The sequence below is a fragment of the Vigna angularis genome, chromosome 1, assembly GCF_016808095.1.
Source record: "Vigna angularis cultivar LongXiaoDou No.4 chromosome 1, ASM1680809v1, whole genome shotgun sequence".
Lineage (NCBI taxonomy): Eukaryota > Viridiplantae > Streptophyta > Magnoliopsida > Fabales > Fabaceae > Vigna > Vigna angularis.
Genome location: NC_068970.1, coordinates 36647164 through 36669070, shown reverse-complemented (window position 1 = coordinate 36669070; position 21907 = coordinate 36647164). Strand labels below are relative to the sequence as shown.

The 21907-nt window shown below is 35.3% G+C and overlaps 2 protein-coding genes across 5 annotated transcripts; both read left to right on the top strand.

The window, feature by feature from the left end:
- Positions 1–234: 234 nt before the first annotated feature.
- On the top strand, positions 235–4578 carry LOC108321396 (probable methyltransferase PMT2). 4 transcript variants are annotated; one of them, XM_017553149.2, is made up of 7 exons: positions 235–368; positions 1270–1921; positions 2057–2267; positions 2443–2737; positions 2983–3354; positions 3581–3658; positions 4046–4578. In XM_017553149.2, exons 2-7 carry the CDS (start codon positions 1277–1279, stop codon positions 4275–4277), a joined length of 1833 nt encoding a protein of 610 aa, XP_017408638.1. In that variant the 5' UTR covers positions 235–368; positions 1270–1276; the 3' UTR covers positions 4278–4578. The 4 variants fall into 4 exon arrangements, with proteins under 4 accessions (XP_017408638.1, XP_017408635.1, XP_052734988.1 ...); XM_017553146.2 differs by lacking the exon at positions 235–368 and adding an exon at positions 383–550; XM_052879028.1 differs by lacking the exon at positions 235–368 and adding an exon at positions 759–779.
- A 13749-nt stretch (positions 4579–18327) lies between these two features.
- Positions 18328–19623, top strand: LOC108327014 (uncharacterized). Its single transcript, XM_017560675.2, has one exon. The coding sequence runs from the start codon at positions 18328–18330 to the stop codon at positions 19621–19623; it is 1296 nt and encodes a 431-aa protein (XP_017416164.2).
- The last annotated feature ends 2284 nt before the right edge of the window (positions 19624–21907 follow it).

The following is a 21907-nucleotide window of genomic DNA, read 5'->3' as shown; positions in this document are numbered from 1 at the left end:
CTTATTATTTAATATTTAAGATATATCCTAAACTTTACATGTACCAATCTTCAGAGGAATCACAGAAGGATAAGGGATTGGTGGGTAGGATTTACTAATAATCACTGAAAAAGAAAAATATAAAATGAAATAAAGTAAAAGTGTACACAATCTCATAATTTAGCAGCAGATGACAGAGAAGGGATTGGTAGCTTTATCTTTATAATTTTCCCATTTTTCCTTGTATGTTGGTTTTTGACTGCATGTAATAAGTTATCTCCAAGTTTACAAAATACTAAAACATCTTCACCAGAATTCACAAAGGTCCACTTTTGTATAGTCATATGTTTTAAGTTTATACTAAAACTAATATAGCATTTCTAGCCGTGGTAGGTTTTTATTGCTCTCTCTTTCCCACTCTTTCTTCTGTGTAGCATGTACGAAATTCATTGTTTTGTTTGATTGCTTAGAAAAAGAAAACATTTCTCAAATTTTTCCTTGTTCTTTTACTCTTCTCTCTTTGGAATCCCAGATCTCCAAACTACTGCTCTTCCCCATTTTCATATGCTCAGTAAGAGATCTTAACTTCTATCAGCTACTTTTTCTTCCTTTCTTCTACTTATTGTCCTTGTCGTTTTGAATTCTCATTCTTTCTTTTTGGGATCCAAGGTTGAGTCTTTTATGCTTTATTATGTAGCTGAAGTTGTTTTTGTTTACTTTGCTTTCGTGGGTATTCATGTATAGCTCTTAATTTGGTGGTTTCCTTCACTACAGGAGTTGGTGTTTCTTTCGCCTTCTGGGTTAGTTAAGATGTCTGTATGTTGTTTTCTTTTATGTTGGTCTTGTTGTGGGTGTTGTGTAAATTCTTCTATTTCCTTATTGGAGAGCCAAGACAAACAAGTGAAACTTACAGAGCTTAAGCTTCACACTGTTGAACAGATCTGGAGTTCACTTTTAAACTCTCTTATTTTCTTTTTTAACAACTGTATTACTGACTAGTTAATAATTTCTTCAGGGTAGTGATTGAAAGTGGCTTGGTTTTGTTGATTGGTGTGATTGGAAGTTTCTTACCCTCAATGCTAGTTAAGTGATAACCGATGAGTTGATGATCAATAGTTGGATTTTTTTTTTTCTGTATGATTGCATCATAAACTTGCAACGTGTCTGTTTTCTTCATTAGAAGCAAAAGTTATCTAATTTTGACATGAGATTTTTATGCTAGATCTTGAGTGGTTGTTGTGGATTACAGCCTTGGTATTGCAGTTCTGAATAAGAATTGATCCTTTTCAGGTTCTAAATGGCCAAAACAAGTTCAGCTGATGGTAGGACTAGAAGCTCTGTACAGATCGTCATAGTAGTTGGTCTGTGCTGTTTCTTCTATATATTAGGAGCGTGGCAGAGAAGTGGTTTTGGAAAGGGAGATAGCATAGCTTTGGAAATTACTAAGACTAATGCCGAATGTGATATAGTTCCAAATTTAAGTTTTGACTCCCACCATGGTGGAGAAGTTGGTGAAATTGATGAAGCAGAATCAAAGCCTAAGGCATTTAAACCATGTGCTGCTCGCTATACTGATTACACTCCCTGTCAGCATCAAAAGCGTGCCATGACCTTTCCTAGAGAAAACATGATCTATAGAGAGAGACACTGCCCCACAGAGGAAGAGAAGTTAAAGTGTATGATCCCTGCACCCAAGGGGTATGTTACACCATTTCCTTGGCCAAAGAGCCGTGACTATGTTCCATTTGCTAATGCTCCCTACAAGAGCCTTACAGTAGAGAAGGCTATTCAGAATTGGATCCAATATGAGGGAAATGTGTTCAAGTTTCCTGGTGGTGGAACACAGTTTCCTCAAGGTGCTGATAAATATATTAATCAAATTGCGTCTGTGATACCTATAACTAATGGGACAGTGAGGACAGCGCTAGACACCGGTTGTGGGGTATATTTTTCATCTCAAATTCCTGATGAATTTTGTAAAATCTCCTTGGCTGTTCTTGTACATTTTAATTTTATAGCTGCATGCCTGCATTATTACTTTTTGGCTATGTATTCTTATGTCAGGTTGTTTGCTCAGGTTGCCAGCTGGGGTGCATATCTTTGGAGTAGAAATGTTATTGCCATGTCGTTTGCACCAAGGGATAATCATGAAGCACAAGTTCAGTTTGCTCTTGAAAGAGGTGTCCCTGCTGTCATTGGCGTTTTGGGGAGCATAAAGTTGCCCTATCCATCTAGAGCCTTTGACATGGCTCATTGTTCTCGCTGTTTGATACCGTGGGGAGCAAATAGTAAGAACTTCACATTAAATACTATCTTCTTATAAATAATCTACTTGTAAATAAGAAACCACTGGCCCTGCTTTCCCATTCTTGTTTCTCCTGCTTCTGATTGATTTTTGAACTTGCATTGTTTTATTTGTGTTACTAACTGTTTAAAACTGCATTTTGGGCTATTCATTTGCAGATGGGATATATATGATGGAAGTTGATCGTGTTCTAAGACCTGGTGGTTATTGGGTGCTCTCGGGTCCTCCAATCAATTGGAAGGTTAACTACAAAGCCTGGCAGAGACCTAAGGAAGACCTCGAGAAAGAACAAAGTAAGATTGAAGAGATTGCTAAGAAACTTTGCTGGGTGAAGAGGTCGGAGAAGGCTGAAATAGCCATTTGGCAAAAGGTTGTAGACTCTGAATCATGTCAGAGGAGACAAGATGATGACAGTGTGGAATTTTGCAAGTCCTCAGATGCCGATGACGTCTGGTATGTTTGCCTCATTTTTTAGTTTTATAATTTAAATTTTAATGGTTTAGTGTTGATATTGCCTTTACTTTTTTCTACCAGTCATGACAACAAACATACATGTACGTTTATGCATAAACCTAAATTGATGGGATAAAAAGCTGATATTTATACATAGTTCTGTCCTTTAAATGTGAGCACTGCTTAACTTTGTCCTGAAATTAAGTGGTGTACTGAGTTGGAATGGCTTTGTTCTGTGGCTATAGGTATAAGAAAATGGAGGCCTGCATTACTCCAAGTCCTGAAGTTTCTGGTGGGAATCTCAAACCATTTCCAAGCAGGCTTTATGCCATTCCTCCAAGAATTGCAAGTGGCTCAGTTCCTGGAGTTTCCTCCGAGACATACCAGGATGACAACAAAATGTGGAAAAAGCATGTAAATGCTTACAAGAAAACTAATAGACTGTTGGACTCGGGAAGGTACCGTAATATTATGGATATGAATGCCGGATTGGGTAGTTTTGCTGCTGCTATCCATTCTTCAAAGTTATGGGTCATGAATGTTGTGCCTACTATAGCTGAGACAAATACACTTGGTGTGATATATGAACGAGGACTAATTGGCATCTATCATGATTGGTATGGTTTCATAAGTTTATCCCATTTTATTCGTGTCTGCTCTTAATCTGAATTATTGAAATACATTTTATGACTATTTTCATAGGTGTAATATAATATCATGTGAAGTTGTTTGCTGATGCTATATCATGTGCTTTTTTTGTATTGAATTGTGATTAACCATAGTTTGTGAATTTTTAGCAGTCAGTTTTGTTAAAGATCTTTCTTCGGTTCCTTTTTCACCCAGGTGCGAAGCCTTTTCCACATATCCACGAACATATGACCTCATTCATGCTCCTGGTCTCTTTAGTCTGTACAAGGATAAGTAAGTTTTCTTCTATCACTATTCAACTTGTTAACTTATAATTGAAACTGCAGTCACGTGTTAATCCTTATCTGTGGCCTGCTTAGCTTGTGATTATAGTTTAGATGATATCATATTTCTGTCTTTTTGTTTCATTCAGTAATAGATTTTTGGGCGTGTAAATTGTATTGGAAGTCTAAAATAGGACTCATGAAGAAGTACCTGTTAACTGTGTGATATTGTTGTAATATAATCATGTCCTATAGAGTATATCTTGTAATTTTGAGGTTGAGATATTTGGACTTGGCATACCATTAGCAGAAACACTAGTTATTTAGTTGACTTTGCTTATAGCAATTGTGTGTACATTTCCTGTGCCTCAATCATGTGTGTGAGAATCAAATGCAGATGCAATGCAGAAGATATTCTTTTGGAGATGGACCGGATTCTGCGACCAGAAGGAGCTGTCATATTCCGTGATGAAGTGGATGTGTTAATTAAGGTAAAGAAAATAGTTGGAGGAATGAGATGGGATACTAAAATGGTTGATCATGAGGACGGTCCTCTTGTTCCTGAGAAAGTTCTGATTGCTGTTAAGCAGTATTGGGTTATTGGTGGAAATTCCACATCAACACAATAATCACTGAACCGAAGCTGAAATTCTGGTTTGCCCTTTGGCTACCAGTACCTTTCTGCATACCATTTTCACAGAATTCATATGGTATTTGGGCTCAATTGGTCAATGCAACTGTGACAGAGTTAGAGGTTAAAGAAGTTTTGCACAATTGTCACTTACCTAAGTTTATATGTTGTTAATTTATTGATGAAGAAAGCTACAAACCTATGATTAAGGTTTATGCCACTTGGCAATTTTTGGAGTAAGTTACTTATCTTGTACAATGTTGCATTCAGAAGTGAACACCGTCTCAACCTCTTTCTCACTTCCTCTTTATAGTTATATTCATTAGGTTTAATAATTTGAACCCTATATTTGCACGTGTTTTCTTTTAGTCTTTACACCTATATAAACTCTAAGTTTTAGTTCTTAAAATGAGTATCTTTCTTTTGTCTTTTTGCCCTCATATTTGTTAAAGTTTTGTGGTTGAGTTTCTATATCTAGAAAACTCTGTTTTAGTTTTTAATCAAGGAATGATTTTTAATATTTTAATCAACTTTGGTAGTTTAAAATTGTCTCAAAATTTAAACAGGTGATATTTTAGGTAATTTGTTAAAGCACTTACTATTTTTTTTTCAATTGTTAAATTGTCAGAACTTAAAACTTTGAGATGTTGGTAAGATGTGCAGTTATAGGAGGTGATTTCTGATGTAAGATATATCGAGTATCTGAAAATTTAGCTGTAGTTGGATATGCTTAAAGTGACTATATGCTTTGGTTAGGCTGTGACATTGAATGGCCTTATAAGGAATATGGTAAAAATTATATCGATGCTTTGATTATTTCTATAGGGAAGAGATGGACAATGAACAAAAAGGAAAAGAACAAATTGAGGGGTTTAATGATTAATTTTATCAACTAGGCTTGAATTGAGCTAGTTATGATTTTAAGCTTATCTGGTGTCATGAACATAGTTTCTTTGGCACATTAAATCACATTCATTACTTCAAATTGACCCACTACTTGAAAATATGACTCACTTAGTCTTTAATAGCTTTTTCTTTAATTGAAGGACAACCCAGCACAAAGGAATCATAACACGGTCGGCAGAGGGTCTTTCTTATCCATTCTTGATTTGATTTTTTGTTAGAATGTGCCATAAACAAATAATGTGACATTTTGTCAATGTGTGTCTGGTTGGGACTGGTTGCTTGAGTTGCAGGGCAATTAATACCTCTGCCTCTCGCATTCAACATATTTGTTTTTAGGGGTTTCATTTTTATCACCCAAGAGAATTTTTTTTCTTTTAATAGATTAATTAGAGTTTCCAACTTCAACGGCTTCAAGAATGAATAAATATTTTCAAGAATTTACATACTATACCCTAAATATTGCTGATATTGTTTTATTAAATGTATCATATATTATTCAGTTGAAAATTTATATAAAAGTAGAGAACAACATCGACCATGTATATAATAAGATGTGTAAGTTTTCTTCTAATTTTTTAGTTTTCTGTTTTCTGACTCTTTGTGTAAGGGAAGATTAATCCATCAAGTCAATCTAAATATAAATAAATCTTAAAGAATTAGGTAAAATTTGATAAATAAGTTTAAATTTAATTGATTTCATTATATATATATATATATATATATATATATATATATATATATATATAAACATTTAAATTCATATGGGACAATGAGCATTTGTAATGTGAGATTAAAGTGTACATACTATATATTTGAAAGTGAATGTTGAAGGTGTTGAAGGCATTTTTATGAACATAAGGATTTAGGTTTACATTTTGTAATTGGTAATTTACTTAAGATTAACATATTTAAATTAAATTATTCTTTTTGGACTTTATTGAAAGAAGGTGAAATTAAGCTGATTAGATATCAACAAGGGTAAATAATTGTATTTATTTAAAAAAGAAGATAAAACATTTAATTAAGTACACACTATGAATTTGAAATGTTATTCTTATTGAGTTGAAGATGTTAAGATGTTCAGTTCTTTCATGATAACCATGCAAAGATACCACTCTACCAATCTTAAATACTTGTCACATGACTTTTTTATTATAAACTAGAATAATATAATTCATACTTGTATAAAACATACAAATACTCTATCATGATGATCATGCAAAGAGGCTACTCTATCAATAATTAAAAAAAATATATATCATACTTGATATTAACATACACAAATATATCATACTCATATATATTCACAAAATGCCTTGGTGAACTACACTATGTTTCTATGCAACACGAATGCTTGAGACAAATTTATATGCCTAAAATTAACTATGTTATGCATGTAGAAGTGTATAATCACTCAAAATCAAGAAAATCACAATCAAAACTAGTAGCAAGCATAATGTATCACTACATAGTTTAATAAATACATGTATAGGACCTTGTATGAAAATATAAAAACTTGGGAAAAAAAGATGCAATATGTTAAAATGAGAAAAATGCTATATTAGAACTTTTAATGTAAAGGAGGGTACTCTACCAATCTCAGAAACTCATCACATGATCAAGGACACTCTACCAATCTCAGACAAAACTAACAATAGAAGAGCAATCCAAGGAAGTCGATTTTAAGTAGTTGTTTTGTGTAATTTTGGCCATTCAAATAGTGCAAAAGTTAGGTGAATAAGTAGATGATATTTAGAATAAAACAAAACAAGTCCATAAATAAATAAAATCTAAACAAATTGTTTGGTAAAATTCCTTTAAGAACTAAAATTGTGAATTATGCAACAGGGTTGGAACATATTTGAATGAGTATAACTATGCATGAGATGTATTTAAAATCACTAATATAATGAAACATCAAATTTGGATCAAGTAGGAGACTACAAATTGAATGAGAAAACAAAATTATAATGAAGAATAAAAAATAGGTGTAGAAAACACTAGAAAAGACTAAAGCGTGTAATCTAAAACAGAAACAATATGCAACATATTCAAGGTCTTACTTTTGCCAATCTAGACTACTAAGAACTCAAATAATGAGTTCTTAGAATAAGAAGGTCAGACATACCACTAAAACACATAGTAAGACATGTTTTTAGAATTGATAAACTGCAACAAATAACAAATAACCAAACATTCATGATCTAGCGTTGAGCTACACATCAAAAACCAAAACTATATTAAAAATAATAATATTAACAATAAAATTTAATAGTAATTAAAATCATATATCAGTATCAAGCATATCAAACAAAACTAGAAAATTCAAAAATTAACCGTCACAATTGAAAGGCTTTGAGGTTAACTTGGATTCTAGTGCTTCATGAGAAAAACACCAACAATAAAAAAGGATAAATTTTCCCTTTTCAATGTGAACCATAACCATACATCATCAACGAATCCTTTTAATCAATAAAACAAAAAGGGACGAAGAAAACTTTACCTCCACGACCAATGAGGATAGATAAGCAGTGTAGCCACCAAAAACTAGTGTTGATTTCTTTCCCACAAACCTTACTTCGAATTAGGTTTTTAAGGCATTTGTATTGGGAAAATAAAAATATGGGAACACAAATTTTGGGCGAGAATCAAGGTTGGGAGTGGTCAATTTGAGAAAAACCAAATTCTTAGAATGAGTAGAACATAAATGGTGAAATGGAGAATGAGTAAGGAAGAAGATGTGTTTGTTGAATCATGAATTTTCATTTCAATTTTGCAACACAATTACCAACAACATCAATCCGTCGACAATGATCCATCAGTAAACAACTGTCATAACCTCATCGACGAATATTATAGTTGAATATTTGGTCCACAATTTCACAACTCACTTATTGACAAATGTTTGCGTTAGTAAAGAAAATGTCAATATATGTTGCTAGTTTCCCTCGGTAACTGCATATTACCAACAAATCCATTAGTAAATTTCCATTGGTAAATTCATCATTTATAGTAGTGAAAATTTTGGACTTAATAGAAATGATGGTGATTTTCGGAAGTTAGTTGCAATATAATCAAATTACATTGTGGAATGTTTCATTGTATTAGACAAGATTTCATATGATTTACACCACTTAAAATTATAGTGTGTAGGGCTAACTTTGATTGTACACATTTTTAGGTGATTAGCACTAGTACCTAGGCTAATTAATAACAAATTTACTAATTTTTTCTAGATATAGCTTTCCATATTTTCTAACTACTTTTAGTAGCATATGAAAAAAAACAAAATAAAAGAATGGGGTAATGCCTGTAGCCTTGTTTATTCATGGTTCATAGAATATAAATTGAAAAATTTTAAACCCTTGGAAGTGTTGAATAACCCTTAGCTAATTAATTACCCCATAGGTTTATACCTAGAAACCTATGAAAGGAGAGACCCTAACATTATTAAGACTCCATCTTCCTCCTCTCCATCTAAACTATTGTGAGTCAAAGAAAAATATAGAGTTTATGTTGCTCTTTATGCACCTAAAAACTTACCATGTCCAAGTCATTTCTAGATAGACCAAGGTAAGAGAAGAAATAAGTTTAGCCACACTATATTTTTCTCTTTCAATCACCTTTAAACTAATTTAAACATCTCTTTATTTTCTTATGTTTCTAAGAAAACATAGACATAATTCTTGAAAAAAAAACAATTCTTGAATTACATACCTACTAACTTAGTAACCATAACTCAAGATAACTCAATACATGAAGGAGTCTTTCTTTTCACTTTCCCTCGCCTTCATTGATTTAACATATATGTTCATGATATTGTATTTAAGTTTTGTAGCACATTCTTGAAGAGTTTGAATCATATATGTTCATGGATAGTGTATGTGATGCCATATTTAGCTTAAAGATATCATATACAATGATTTTAACCATATTGAAGAATAAATAGATGAAAATCTTAAGAAGATATACTCTTATTGTGGTAATGAGTTTGAGCTTAATATGTGTTATAATTGACTATTTAAACTTTTGATTTGAATTTGATATAATAGTTATTAAAAGTCATTTGGATTATTAAAATGTTTTTAAACTTGTTGGATTCACAGACAAGAACATTTTAGTTTACAAGCATGTATAAATTGATTAAAAATATTTAAAACTTAAAATCTTAAAATTGGCTCTATTTTATTCTATTAAAATGTTATTTTAATTGATAAAAATAAATTTTATGAAACTATTTTAATTTATTAAAACATAAGTATTTGAAATCCAAATGTTAGTGCTTTTAAATTTTTAAAAACTTATTTTGATTGATTATTGTTCTTACATGATCAAATATATTCTATAAGAGCTCTAACAAGCAATTTAAATACTCCAAGCTTTCAACTCTAGGGGTACTTGTATGCTCCAAGGGTGCTTGTCTTCTTGGTAAGGGTTATGTCTGCAAAAGATACTACCATGCTTAAGTCAACAAAATGTATCAATAAGTAATAAATTTGATAATTAATGAATGTAATTAATGTACCTCGTAAAATGTGCTATTTATACTTATTGTTCATGGGTCCTTACCTGGATAGATCTGGGCCACGTGGCATAATTACCTATGAATATTGAGTTATCGTAATTAATTATGGATTTTCTGGTTTAACTTGTAGATTAATGTGACTAATAATGCAATTGGTATACTGTCATGGTCAAAGGATACTTGGATATATATGATACATTAGCCCCCAAGCTTAACATGGTACATGTTAAAGACATGTGGAAAGTTTTTGTGCCACTAGGTATCGATACTCATCATATATGTGAGGATACTAGTCTTTGGCTTATATCTTGGTATTAACTAGATTGGTACGTGACCCTCGACTTACTAATTGTGATACCAATATTCAGTCTTCGTCTTAGTTGCAAAGAAAATGTATGTTTCTTTGGTTGCATAACCATATAGGTATAATAGCCCTAACCTCGAGAAGTGAAGCAATTAACAGGTTGTAATGATGAGGCATTATTTATAATGAGATGAGAAGGTGAAAGGTTGTTAGATTGAAAAAAAATTGGAGACACAGAGAATGTGAAGAGTTATGACCCTTGACCTTTAGATTTGAAGAGATCTAATGGTTGAGGGAAGGGGTGGGAAGGTGAAAGTTCGTGAGTTATTCTATAAATAGAGGGCTCATTTGCCCCAATTGAGCACCAAGTTTGTAAGAATTTACTATGTTGTCGATATCTTGTGAGAGAAGTTCATCATGTGAAAGCTGACTAGTAACAAGTATGTCAGATAATGGGTCAAACATGAGTTATGGAAGGAGTCAAATAGAGATAGTAGTCGAATGTCGATGTCATTCGATGCGTCATCATCTAGGTCTATTGGGGTGGAGATAAAGGTGATTACCAAGAATAGGAAGGATCCTTCTGAGGAGCATGTCAACTTCAAACTACCTTAGATGAGGGGGTAACTAGTGAGTAGATCCCTTAGTGAGGAGTGATTTTTCCAAACTCAGGTGGTCAAGAATATTGAACTCTTGGCTGAATAGTATATATACGTTTAAAAGTGTGGTATATGAGATATGCATCCTTTAAGAGGGTAAGTGTCATAGATAATGTTTGTCATGGTCGAGAGTAGTTTAGGAAGGATTTTTTCTATGTGTACATATCCATTTTCCTATAGCTTTACGTCCGATTATCTTTTGACAAATTCACAATGAGTGTTCTCCTCTTTCAAATGTCAAACCAACACAACTTCATCCAAATAGTTAAGGTTGCCTTTAGGAATTTAGATTAATATGTCGTGACCTCTACCAATCCCCATCATTTGATTGTTTCCTTCACTTTTACCTTACTTGACTAAGGGATTTGTTTACCTGGCTGTCTCTAGTAAGTAGGCCAAGTACCAGCTTGCTTAGTGCATATTATGATGTAAACTTGTCTGGCCGATCATATTTTTATGATGAAAACAATAATCCGAAATTGCCCTTTTATTAGACCACTAACTCCTTTAGGTATAAGGAATGGCCGAAGGACATTTTGTCCATGGAGATGAGAGGATAGTTGGAATTTGAAGCAACTTCCTCGCAAGCTACCTATCAAAATCATTGTTAATGTTTACTTGTATCTTGAGCTAGTTACTAATCTATTCGGTAAGTATAGAGTAACTTAGGTATTTTTTTAGCAAATTTGAAGACTTTGTGGTGTTTATAGGTTACATGGACCGATGATGACATGTTCCGAAAGTTAATGAAACTAAATGGTGGAAGAGGCAAAGAAGATCAGGGAAGCCTAGGTGCCTAACTTGAAGGGCTTGTTGGTAGAAATACACCAACTCCAAAGCGACACAAATAAGATTGTGCCTCCAAAGAAACTAAGGATTAAGCTCTTTGCCCAAGCTAGAAGTTCTAATTCTAGGGGCAAGGTTCCTGACTTGGGTGGTTTAGAGAGCCCCTTCATCAATATGTTCAAAGGCGTACAAAAAGGCTTGAGGGATAGTGAGTTGAAGGTGGTGGAGACTAAGTCAACCACTCTTGTGTGTGTGATCTTACAGCTTTAGAGTTGATCACTAGTGCTTAGTTGCATGGTAGCTAATTTTTTGTAGAAGGAAATGGCCACAAGGAGAAAACCAAGATGGTCAAGGACTTTGCCAATCTTCAAAAGAAGTATGAAGCTGATAAGCAGGCAAGGTCTGAAGATAAAAAGGCCTTTGAAGAGAGCAAAAAGAAGATGAAGTCTTGGAGAACAAGATGCCTCGACTTCGAGAAGAAGTTAAATAATGATAAGAAAAAGCTATAGAAGGAAAATAAGGAGTTGAAGGAGACGATTGCCGTAGAGAAAGAGGCCCAAGCAGGAACAAAGGTCGATTTGGTCAAGTTGTAAAAATACATAATATTTGAGCATACCAATGGCTTCAACAAAATGCTTAGGTAGGTCGTTGATACACTGTCGTTGAAGCTATCAGATTATACTACTTTTCAAGGCAACTTCGGTATTGTCAAGTTAGTAGTCAAGAAAGTAAATAGGGTTAAAGTAACCCTGAGTCGTCTCCCAATGAATACAAAATTGCTTTTCAATATTTGACTCTTATGATTGCTATGCAATGCTCAAGAATAAAAGTTAGAAACTATGTTACTAAAGTTAATGTTTGGAGAATGTTTGAAGAACAAATAGGAAACTTAGAAACAATTATAATGAAATAAGCTAATTTCGTTGTTTTTCCAAGATAGATTCATCATCGGTTATTCACAGATCATTGTTCAATTGATTATTGTTCGGGTTTCAAATTAATTAAAGTATATTCTCAATTAACTTGAGAACGATCATACAATCAACCAAAGTAGATCCTCAATCAAATGCAAGACCTTTGTAGATTATTCATAATGAATTCAACCAAAGTACATTCTTAATCAAATCCTATTGTGTTTAACCATGTCTATTCTTAAATCTCCTAACCAAATTAAAAGCTAATTAATCAAAGTAATTTCTCAATTAATTATAGTTGAAATTATTACCACCAATCAAAGTACATTCTCAATTGATAGGAAAAACTCGTTTAATCATATGAAAGTTCATAAATTCAATCAAAGTAAATTCTCAATCAAACCTAGAAACCCTTGAACTCATATGATTAATATGCATGTAGATTTAAACACCTTATGATGCAAAAATCATTGCTTTTAATATGATTTAGAGATGACAGACATAGAAGAAGAATAACTCAAATCATTGCTTTTAGTCCTAGAAGCTTAGTCCTCCATGAATGGAGTAGAATACATGATAAAATAAAATGATAGGAGTGATGGATGCTTGCTTCCAATGGAGGAGTCTGAGTGAATGAATGAGTTGTGATTTTTGTCTCCCCTAGGTCTCTTTATATAGGCTCGATTGGGTTTGGACTTTGAATCTTTTGTTGATAAAATCTTTTATCCTATATATAATATCTTCCAAATATTCTACAGATTTAATCACTTTTTGAGAATATTTCATAATATCTTTTTTAGATTCAAAAAAGTTTGGCAAATATTATCGGTTTATGTTTACTTTAAATCCAATCGTCACATTCACTTTAAATCAATCATTTAAGCACAAGAATCTCATCAAAATTTTAAATTTTAAAGCATAAGTGTAGGCATAAATATGCACTCATCAACCCCGTTCTTACTAGGAGGTGTCATCAAAAGATGCAAGATTTGACATGAATAAGAACATCTACAAAGGTCGCATGATGTACATAGATGATATAGTTGGAAGAGATAATGAACAAGGATGTCGTTGTTGAGGATGCATCTGAGGAAAAAACCACTAGGGTGAGCCCTTCTATTGCTATCGACCACATGAACAAGGATGAAGAGATGGCAAACCTTAAAGATATAATAAAACAATTAATTGTATAGGCATTTTTTAACTATTTTAATTTTTGTTGTTTTGTTATGGCCGAATATATTAAAGCCAAAATTTATATTAACTTTGTCAGGTTACAATTGTTGTTTGCTTTTGTTTGCCTTTCATAACTTTCCATATGAATTTTGAGTGCTTAGGCCGACACATGTTGAGTCGAGTAGAGTATTCCTTGTTGTTATGAAATTTTCATTTTTAATAAATTAGAGGTTTTTTAACTTAGGGAATTTTTTGAAAGGTTCAACTAGGATCGCATAGGAAGGCGATAGGGAACTTTATGAAAGGTTCGACCAAGAATTCCTAGTTAGGTTGTAGAGAACTAAAAGAAAGGTTCAACCAAGACTATGTATGTAGACAATAGAGAATTGGATAAAAAGTTCAACCAGGACTAACTATCTAGACGACAAGAAACTATATGAAAGGTTCAACTACGACCAACTAGGTAGGCAACATGGAGCATGAAAAGTTCAACCAAGACTGTCTAGGTAGGCAGAAATGAACTACATGAAAGGTTCAATAAAGACTACCTAGGTAGACGATAGGGAACTTGCTTATGGTAAATGTGATAATCAATGCACATAATTAATTTTCCTCGTAAAATGTGTTATTTATATTTATTGTTCATGAGTCTTTACATGAATGAGCTTGTAACACATTACTTAGTTACGTGTTAATCTTGAGTTATCATAATTAATTGTGAATCTTCTAGTTTAACTTATAAATTAATCTGGCTAATAATGCAATTGGTATGACTTGGCTTAGCCGAGTAAGTATAGATCGAGTACATATCGACTTAATAGATCGATATATATTCAACTAGGATTAAATTCTATATTATTATGATAAAAGAGTATTTAAAACGTATAGAAATTTTTATATTATTTAATTTTTGTTTTGTAAATGTGTTGATTAAGGTTATCAAAGTTGATACACAACGTGTTGTTCTAAGGTCTCGTAGAATTCAAAACCTTAGTTATTGAATATTTTATTTATTGTAAAATATTGAAAGTTTGTAAATTAGTTTAGTCAATGTAACTACAAAACTAAATGTTTCTCTTTTACAAAAGTGAATTGGTATGTAACATTATTCTAACGTACTTTCTTATAAATCTTGTTACCGTAAGATCTTATTCGAACAGCCTAAAATGTTGAGACATATATACAAAATCATCTTGTACTATTTTTAGTATTTTAACAATTTCAATGTTATTATTAATATTGATTATTGAGAAAAAGAAGTTAATTGTGATATTTTTAGTATTTAAACAATTTTAAATGTTGGTATTTATACTTTAGATTTTAGTTTAATAATATGAAAGAAAATTTATACATAATTTTATGATTTTTTTTTCCAAAAATGTTTTACGACCACTAATTGGTGTATTTATCTCTGCGCTTTACATACTGGATATACATTTTAAAAAAGTTCATTAACCTGGGAAACATATTTATTTTGTTGATCAAATATCTGATGTTTACAACGCAGAGTTAACCAAGATATTCACCTGCTATAACATTTATAAAACTAACAGAAGAGATACATAGAGATAACAGAGGATAAAAATAATTTAAAGAAAATGACGTCATTAAATTATTATAATATTTTAAAATTGTTTTAGGATGAGAATAAATTTATATGTGTACCAGGGGGTGCCGGACGCCGTACGGAAGGACGCCCACATAGACGGCGCCATATGTACTGATAGTGGACGTCTACCCAAAGTAGAACGTCCGCCCGAGACTTGACGTCCGCGCAAGGTAAAATGTCCGCCCAGGAATCGGGACCGAACGAGCGGCCCAAGGTTTGACGCCCATTTAAGAAGTGGACGTCCGCCCAAGGTTGGCGCGTCCGCCCAATAATCTGGACCGAACGTCCAGCCATTCCAGAATCACGCGTTCGCCCAAGATGGGACGTTCGCTCAAGATGAGACGTTCGCCCAAGGATTGGACGTCCGCCCTAGAGCTGGACGTCCGCCCAAGGAGTGGACGTTCGCCCAAGAGCTGGACGTCCGCCCAAAATGGGACGTTCGCCCAAGATGGGACGTTCGCCCAAAATGGGACGTTCGCCCAAGATGGGACGTTCGCCCAAGATGAGACGTTCGCCCAAGAGCTGGACGTTCGCCCAAGGATTGGACGTCCACCCAAGGATTGGACGTCCGCCCAAGGATTTGACGTCCGCCCAAGAGCTGGACGCCCACCTAGGGTAACATCCCTGACCGACCATCATTCCCAACCGACGCACTTTGCTGATTACACGGTTATACGCTAATGACACATTAAAGTCCTTAACGAAGATTAAGGTATTATTGGGCCGTTTCCAGGCCCCCAAAGGTAAAAGCCCATTACGATCAGTATAAATAAAGGTCTCAGGTATGATTTCTAGACGGATTGCTTAGAACGCAACACATGCATGCATTATTCAACGCCCTGTCATATTACTGACTTGAGCGTCGGAGTGCCTTTAGCAGGTACCCGGCCCCTCCCCAGCTTGGAGCAAGGAGCAGCGCTTGGAACAGGAGGGCGTCCCCCCGGCCTGGAGCAGAGAAGGAGCGTCCGGATTGGAGGACGTCCGCCCGGCTTGGAGCAGAGAGCGAGCGTCCGGATTGGAGGACGTCCGCCCGGCTTGGAGCGTGGAACAACGATCGTCCATCTTGGTGCCGCCCGCCAATGCAGCTTGCTTCGGTTCGTTGAATTCAGCAGTGTCCGCCCGGTCCATGTATCTTCGCCGCCCGCCCGTTCGTCTTCGACAGTAAGTTTGTGTGTTTTTACAGGGTCCCCGCCGATCCAGTCGAAACAATATGTAATCCTTCATTTCATTTAAGTATCTTTCGAAATGTAGTATTTATGTTTTTCAATCCCAAACAACATCTTTTATCGATACTATATACATTTTTAGTTTGGTACATGATTTAATCTCGACTTGTTTAAAAAACAAATAGCCTAAAGTTTACAAAATAAATAAAGCTAATTATATAAATATAAATGATTATGTCATAAATATGTTTGTTTAAAAGTGAAAAATGTTGTAAGCATAAGAAGATGATGGTGGGGTTGAGATTGCACGGGCACAAAAATTCATAAGTTTTAAATGCCATAAATAGAAAAGACTTATTTAAATAAAAATGACAAATTGATTTATAAGATAAAAAATTTATAAATTTATTATCTTACAAGATTTGAAGTTTTAGGCTAAAAGTCGTATTAATTTTATTTTAAGTTAAATTCAAATTTCATTCTTCATATTTTGAAATAAATTTTCATTAAAGCTCATCATCAACTTCATTAGACTAATTTTGATGTGTATGAATGTTTATAATGTGTATATACGACTAACAAGAATATTCATAAACAAAGTCACTAATTTTATCTTATCAACAGAAAAAAACAGTGACATTTGGTAGGGATATTGATGCGAAGAAGTGACATTTGGTTTTTTCTTTCAGAAGACTTAAACTGAAATCGTGTGAGGATCCCAGCCTCAAATTTTGTCTATGTTATCGTGAATACCAATAATACATACGTCGTGGAATTTGGCATTGAATGAGTTTTTATAAGAAAGAAAATTAATTAAAAATAAAACACTAGGGCAATTATTACATATTACTTATATGTTTCGTTATACGAAAAATGTAGATTATGAATGCATGTAATTTTTGATAAATTGTAGACTACGGTTCAATAATAATTGTAGCCTATTAAATTGTTACGAGGATATAGATTACGACTTTTTTAAATAATCGTAGCATAAGCTACGGTTTTACTATCAATCTGTTAGGGTTATTTAAAATAATTAATTCTAGTCTACTCTTGACTACTAGGGTAAAATTTGGAAATTTTACTTGGTAACGTGTCAGACCATGTTGCATTTCGTTGTGATTTCATCTTTTCTAATTCATGTTGTTATACTTTCTTATATTTTCGTCCAACGTTGTCGTTGTTGTATTACTTGTGGGTTTTCCACACATTGCTTGTAGGGTTTTCATGTATTTTCCTCCATTTTCATCCAATACATTACTTCTGAGGTTCACAATTGTTACTATGGGTCTCGACAAAGCTCTATGTGGTCGGTCGTCCTCCATGGTCGGTCGACAAAGCCTTCGGCTCGGTCTCGACATGGTCTCACGCGGTCGGTCTCGACAAGCCTTCCGTTCGGTCTCGACAAGCCTTCCGTTCGGTCTCGACAAGTCTGTCTCGACAAGGTGTTACGCGGTCGATCTCGACAAGTCTTCACCGATCAGCCTCGAGAAACAACTAAGAAGATAATGATCGAATGCTCCCATGAGTGATTGGCAAATAATTGAAGGAGAAAGTGGAGGGCCTCCCGTTCACCTAAAGGGGTAGCAACTGCGAGTGGTGGGTCCCTCCACCTCTAGTGCGCCAGCCATTACTAAACACCATCATTACCTTCTCAGTGGACTGGGCATAAAAGAATGATTAGGGAATATTCCCTAAAATCAGATAAATAGGAGAAGGTATGCATCTTTTCTGATAGAATGATATACGGATAAAAAACCCATTCTGACTTGAGCGTCGGAGTTTTCATTGCAGGTCCACCCCCCATTACACCAGAGACCGGCAGCAGGAAGAGAAGCGTAGAAGGGAGGAAAGGAGCGTCAACCGCAGGAGAAGGAGTGTTTCAGGACTGTGGCGGCAGGAGTCTTCCCCGTTCCAGTTCAGCAGAAACATTTTGGCGCCGTCTGTGGGGATCGAGTGGCATCCCCATGAAACCACATAAAACCAGAGATTGAAGACACCCAATGGTAACCACAAGAAATATGGAGGAACAGAGTACCAGAGATTTAATAAGAGAGTTGCAGGCCCAGATTGAAGCACGGGCGCAGATTATACAAGCGCAGGCACACACTCAGCAAGAGATGCGGCGGAAGCATGAGGGGGAGATGAGGGCGCTAAGGGCCAAACGGGGACCTCCCAAGCGGTCCGCCTCGAATCGGGAAAACGCCAATGAGGCAAGCCACAATCATGTCAGTCCGAACGGTCGGGCTAAAAGGGAACCGACACCCTTGCAGGTCGCCCGACCAACTAGTCTATTGCCTTTCACGATAACAATCATGCAGACGCCAATGCCTGAAAGGACTCCCCCCGTATTAGATAAGTATGATGGTTCGGCTGATCCGGACAACCATTTAAGAACGTTCAGTAATTCAATGGCGTTCTATACAGACAGCGACCCTATCATGTGTAGAGCATTCTCATTATCACTAAAGGAAGAGGCCTTGGAATGGTACCATACTCTTCCTCCCAACTCAGTGGATTGCTTCGCTACTGTGGAAGACCTCTTTAGGAGACAATATGCGTCCAATCGAAAACAGGAGGTAACACCAGTGGATTTAATAAACACTAAGCAGGAGAAAGGAGAAACTTTGAAGGCCTTTATGAAGAGATATACTGAAACCGCGCGACGAGTTAGAGAGGTAGATCAATCTTTTATTATTAATAATCTACCTTCGTGTATGAGACCAGGATATTTTGCGGAGAAATTGTATGCACGGCCGCCAAAAACGATGGAGGAACTCCAAGACCGAGCAGCTGAATTCATCCGAATGGAGGAAATGCGTTTGTCGCAGAAGAAGCGACAACAAGAAGGAGATACAGGCGGAAGTGGAAAAGACGGTAAACGACCGTTCGGCAATAACGATAAGAATAGAGAGTTTCCCAGGCCATTCAATTTTCACCATTATACGACACTCAATGCACCCAGAGCAAAGGTTCTTGAAGAAGCCTTTAGAGCGGAACTTATCACACCTTTAAGGAAGTCATCTCCAAGAAATGCAGACGAAAGAAGAAGTTGCCGATATCACCAAAATCATGGACATAATACAGAAGACTGCATCACGTTAAAAAATGAAATAGAGAGCCTTATCCGGGCAGGACATCTACGAAGGTATATAAAGGAAGCAAGACACGACCCCCCTAAGGAGGGATATTCGAGAAGGAACCCCGACCGGTCGAGCAGGAAAGACGAACGACGGCATGGCTATAGTCGCAATCCCAGTCGTAGTCGGGAACCGTCGCTTCGTGGAGTGATTAACTAAAAAGAAGTATCAACAATTTTACTATTGTCATGTTTAAATTCGGTCTCATTTGATTCATGCTTTTGTTATTAACTTACGCTTTTATAAGAACCTAATATAGGACGATCAATTGCTCCCGAAGAGGCTAAATAAAATCATATTCAATGAAAGTTGATAAGAGGTAAACTCCTCTATAAATATTTGAAGACCGACGGTAAATCCCGCTCGGATAAGAGGTAAACTCCTCTATAAATATATGAAGACCGACGGTAAATCCCGCTCGGATAAGAGGTAAACTCCTCTATAAATATATGAAGACCGACGGTAAATCCCGCTCGGATAAGAGGTAAACTCCTCTATAAATATATGAAGACCGACGGTAAATCCCGCTCGGATAAGAGGTAAACTCCTCTATAAATATATGAAGACCGACGGTAAATCCCGCTCGGATAAGAGGTAAACTCCTCTATAAATATATGAAGACCGACGGTAAATCCCGCTCGGATAAGAGGTAAACTCCTCTATAAATATATGAAGACCGACGGTAAATCCCGCTCGGATAAGAGGTAAACTCTAACAAATTGAAGCACCAAAATCAAACTCTTTAAAACAAGGGGAGCAAACCTCAAACTCATAAGTCTTATAGTTAACCGTTCGGCTAAAATCCAAACGCTTAACTCAGACTTGGGGGGCTTATGTTACTATGGGTCTCGACAAAGCTCTATGCGGTCGGTCGTCCTCCGTGGTCGGTCGACAAAGCCTTCGGCTCGGTCTCGACATGGTCTCACGCGGTCGGTCTCGACAAGCCTTCCGTTCGGTCTCGACAAGCCTTCCGTTCGGTCTCGACAAGTCTGTCTCGACAAGGTGTTACGCGGTCGATCTCGACAAGTCTTCACCGATCAGCCTCGAGAAACAACTAAGAAGATAATGATCGAATGCTCCCATGAGTGATTGGCAAATAATTGAAGGAGAAAGTGGAGGGCCTCCCGTTCACCTAAAGGGGTAGCAACTGCGAGTGGTGGGTCCCTCCACCTCTAGTGCGCCAGCCATTACTAAACACCATCATTACCTTCTCAGTGGACTGGGCATAAAAGAATGATTAGGGAATATTCCCTAAAATCAGATAAATAGGAGAAGGTATGCATCTTTTCTGATAGAATGATATACGGATAAAAAACCCATTCTGACTTGAGCGTCGGAGTTTTCATTGCAGGTCCACCCCCCATTACACCAGAGACCGGCAGCAGGAAGAGAAGCGTAGAAGGGAGGAAAGGAGCGTCAACCGCAGGAGAAGGAGTGTTTCAGGACTGTGGCGGCAGGAGTCTTCCCCGTTCCAGTTCAGCAGAAACAACAATGCTCCCAGGTTCTCCACGTCCTAAGTTCTCTTTCTTCTTTCGTTCTTCATTCGTTCCACTCATTCCTCTCGTTCTTCTTATATATTGTCCTTGACACTCATTTTGGTTCATTGAGTGAGGCCCCATTTTTGTCTGTTTGCTTCCATATTCAACTACCACCCATTGTGCTGCCACACATTGTGGACTACCTCGCAGGTTCATATTTTATTCATTTTTTTATTTGAATTATTTATATTTTATTATGTTATTTAATTTATTTTTATTTATTATATAACGTTAAATTTAATTTTTTTGAAATTGTTATTTTATCAAGGGAACCTAGTTTCTCGTTTGAGATTCAATATAAAAATTATGTATTATCTCCTTTGTATTTTTGAAAAGAAATTGTATATTTTTTTAAAATTAGGATAAAAGGAAAACAATTTTAATAATTTTTATGTATTGAATCTTGAATTGTCTAGTTGGACAGAATTAATCACTTTGTAATAGTGCAATATGTTTTAATATACATATTTAAATTTCATAAATATTTGCTAATTACATTTTGTATTATCTTTAGGTGCATATTTGATTGTGATTTATAAACACTTTCATTTCATGTAACCTGAAGACCAATACAAAATGCTGATAAAATTTCATAAAATTTAAGATATGTTGTTTAAAATTGATATGTACCAATGAGATAAAAAAGAGTGAATTTTTTGAATGGGAAAAGGTCACACCGTAATACAAAGTGAGGTGATAATTCATTTAGAGAATAGTAAAATTGTTCATAGAACTTCAAATCATACAATTAAGTTGAAACTAACATCAAGATATGTGTTTGATAAAGAAAAAGAATGAAAATCCTTGTGCTAGATACAAGGCAATTGATGAATAAACTTTGTGCTTGTTTGTTGAGAGTGTTTATTTGAGGGATGGAAGTTTAGAACTTGAAATCATCCTTTCAC

Excerpts from the sequence above, each read along its gene's own strand:
- LOC108321396 (XM_017553149.2), top strand. The coding sequence starts at position 1,277 with ATGGCCAAAACAAGTTCAGCTGATGGTAGGACTAGAAGCTCTGTACAG. Across the intron at positions 2,738-2,982 it reads TCAGATGCCGATGACGTCTG|GTATAAGAAAATGGAGGCCT; the intron begins GTATGTTTGCCT and ends CTGTGGCTATAG. Across the intron at positions 3,355-3,580 it reads ATTGGCATCTATCATGATTG|GTGCGAAGCCTTTTCCACAT; the intron begins GTATGGTTTCAT and ends TTTTTCACCCAG.
- LOC108327014 (XM_017560675.2), top strand. The coding sequence starts at position 18,328 with ATGGTAACCACAAGAAATATGGAGGAACAGAGTACCAGAGATTTAATA.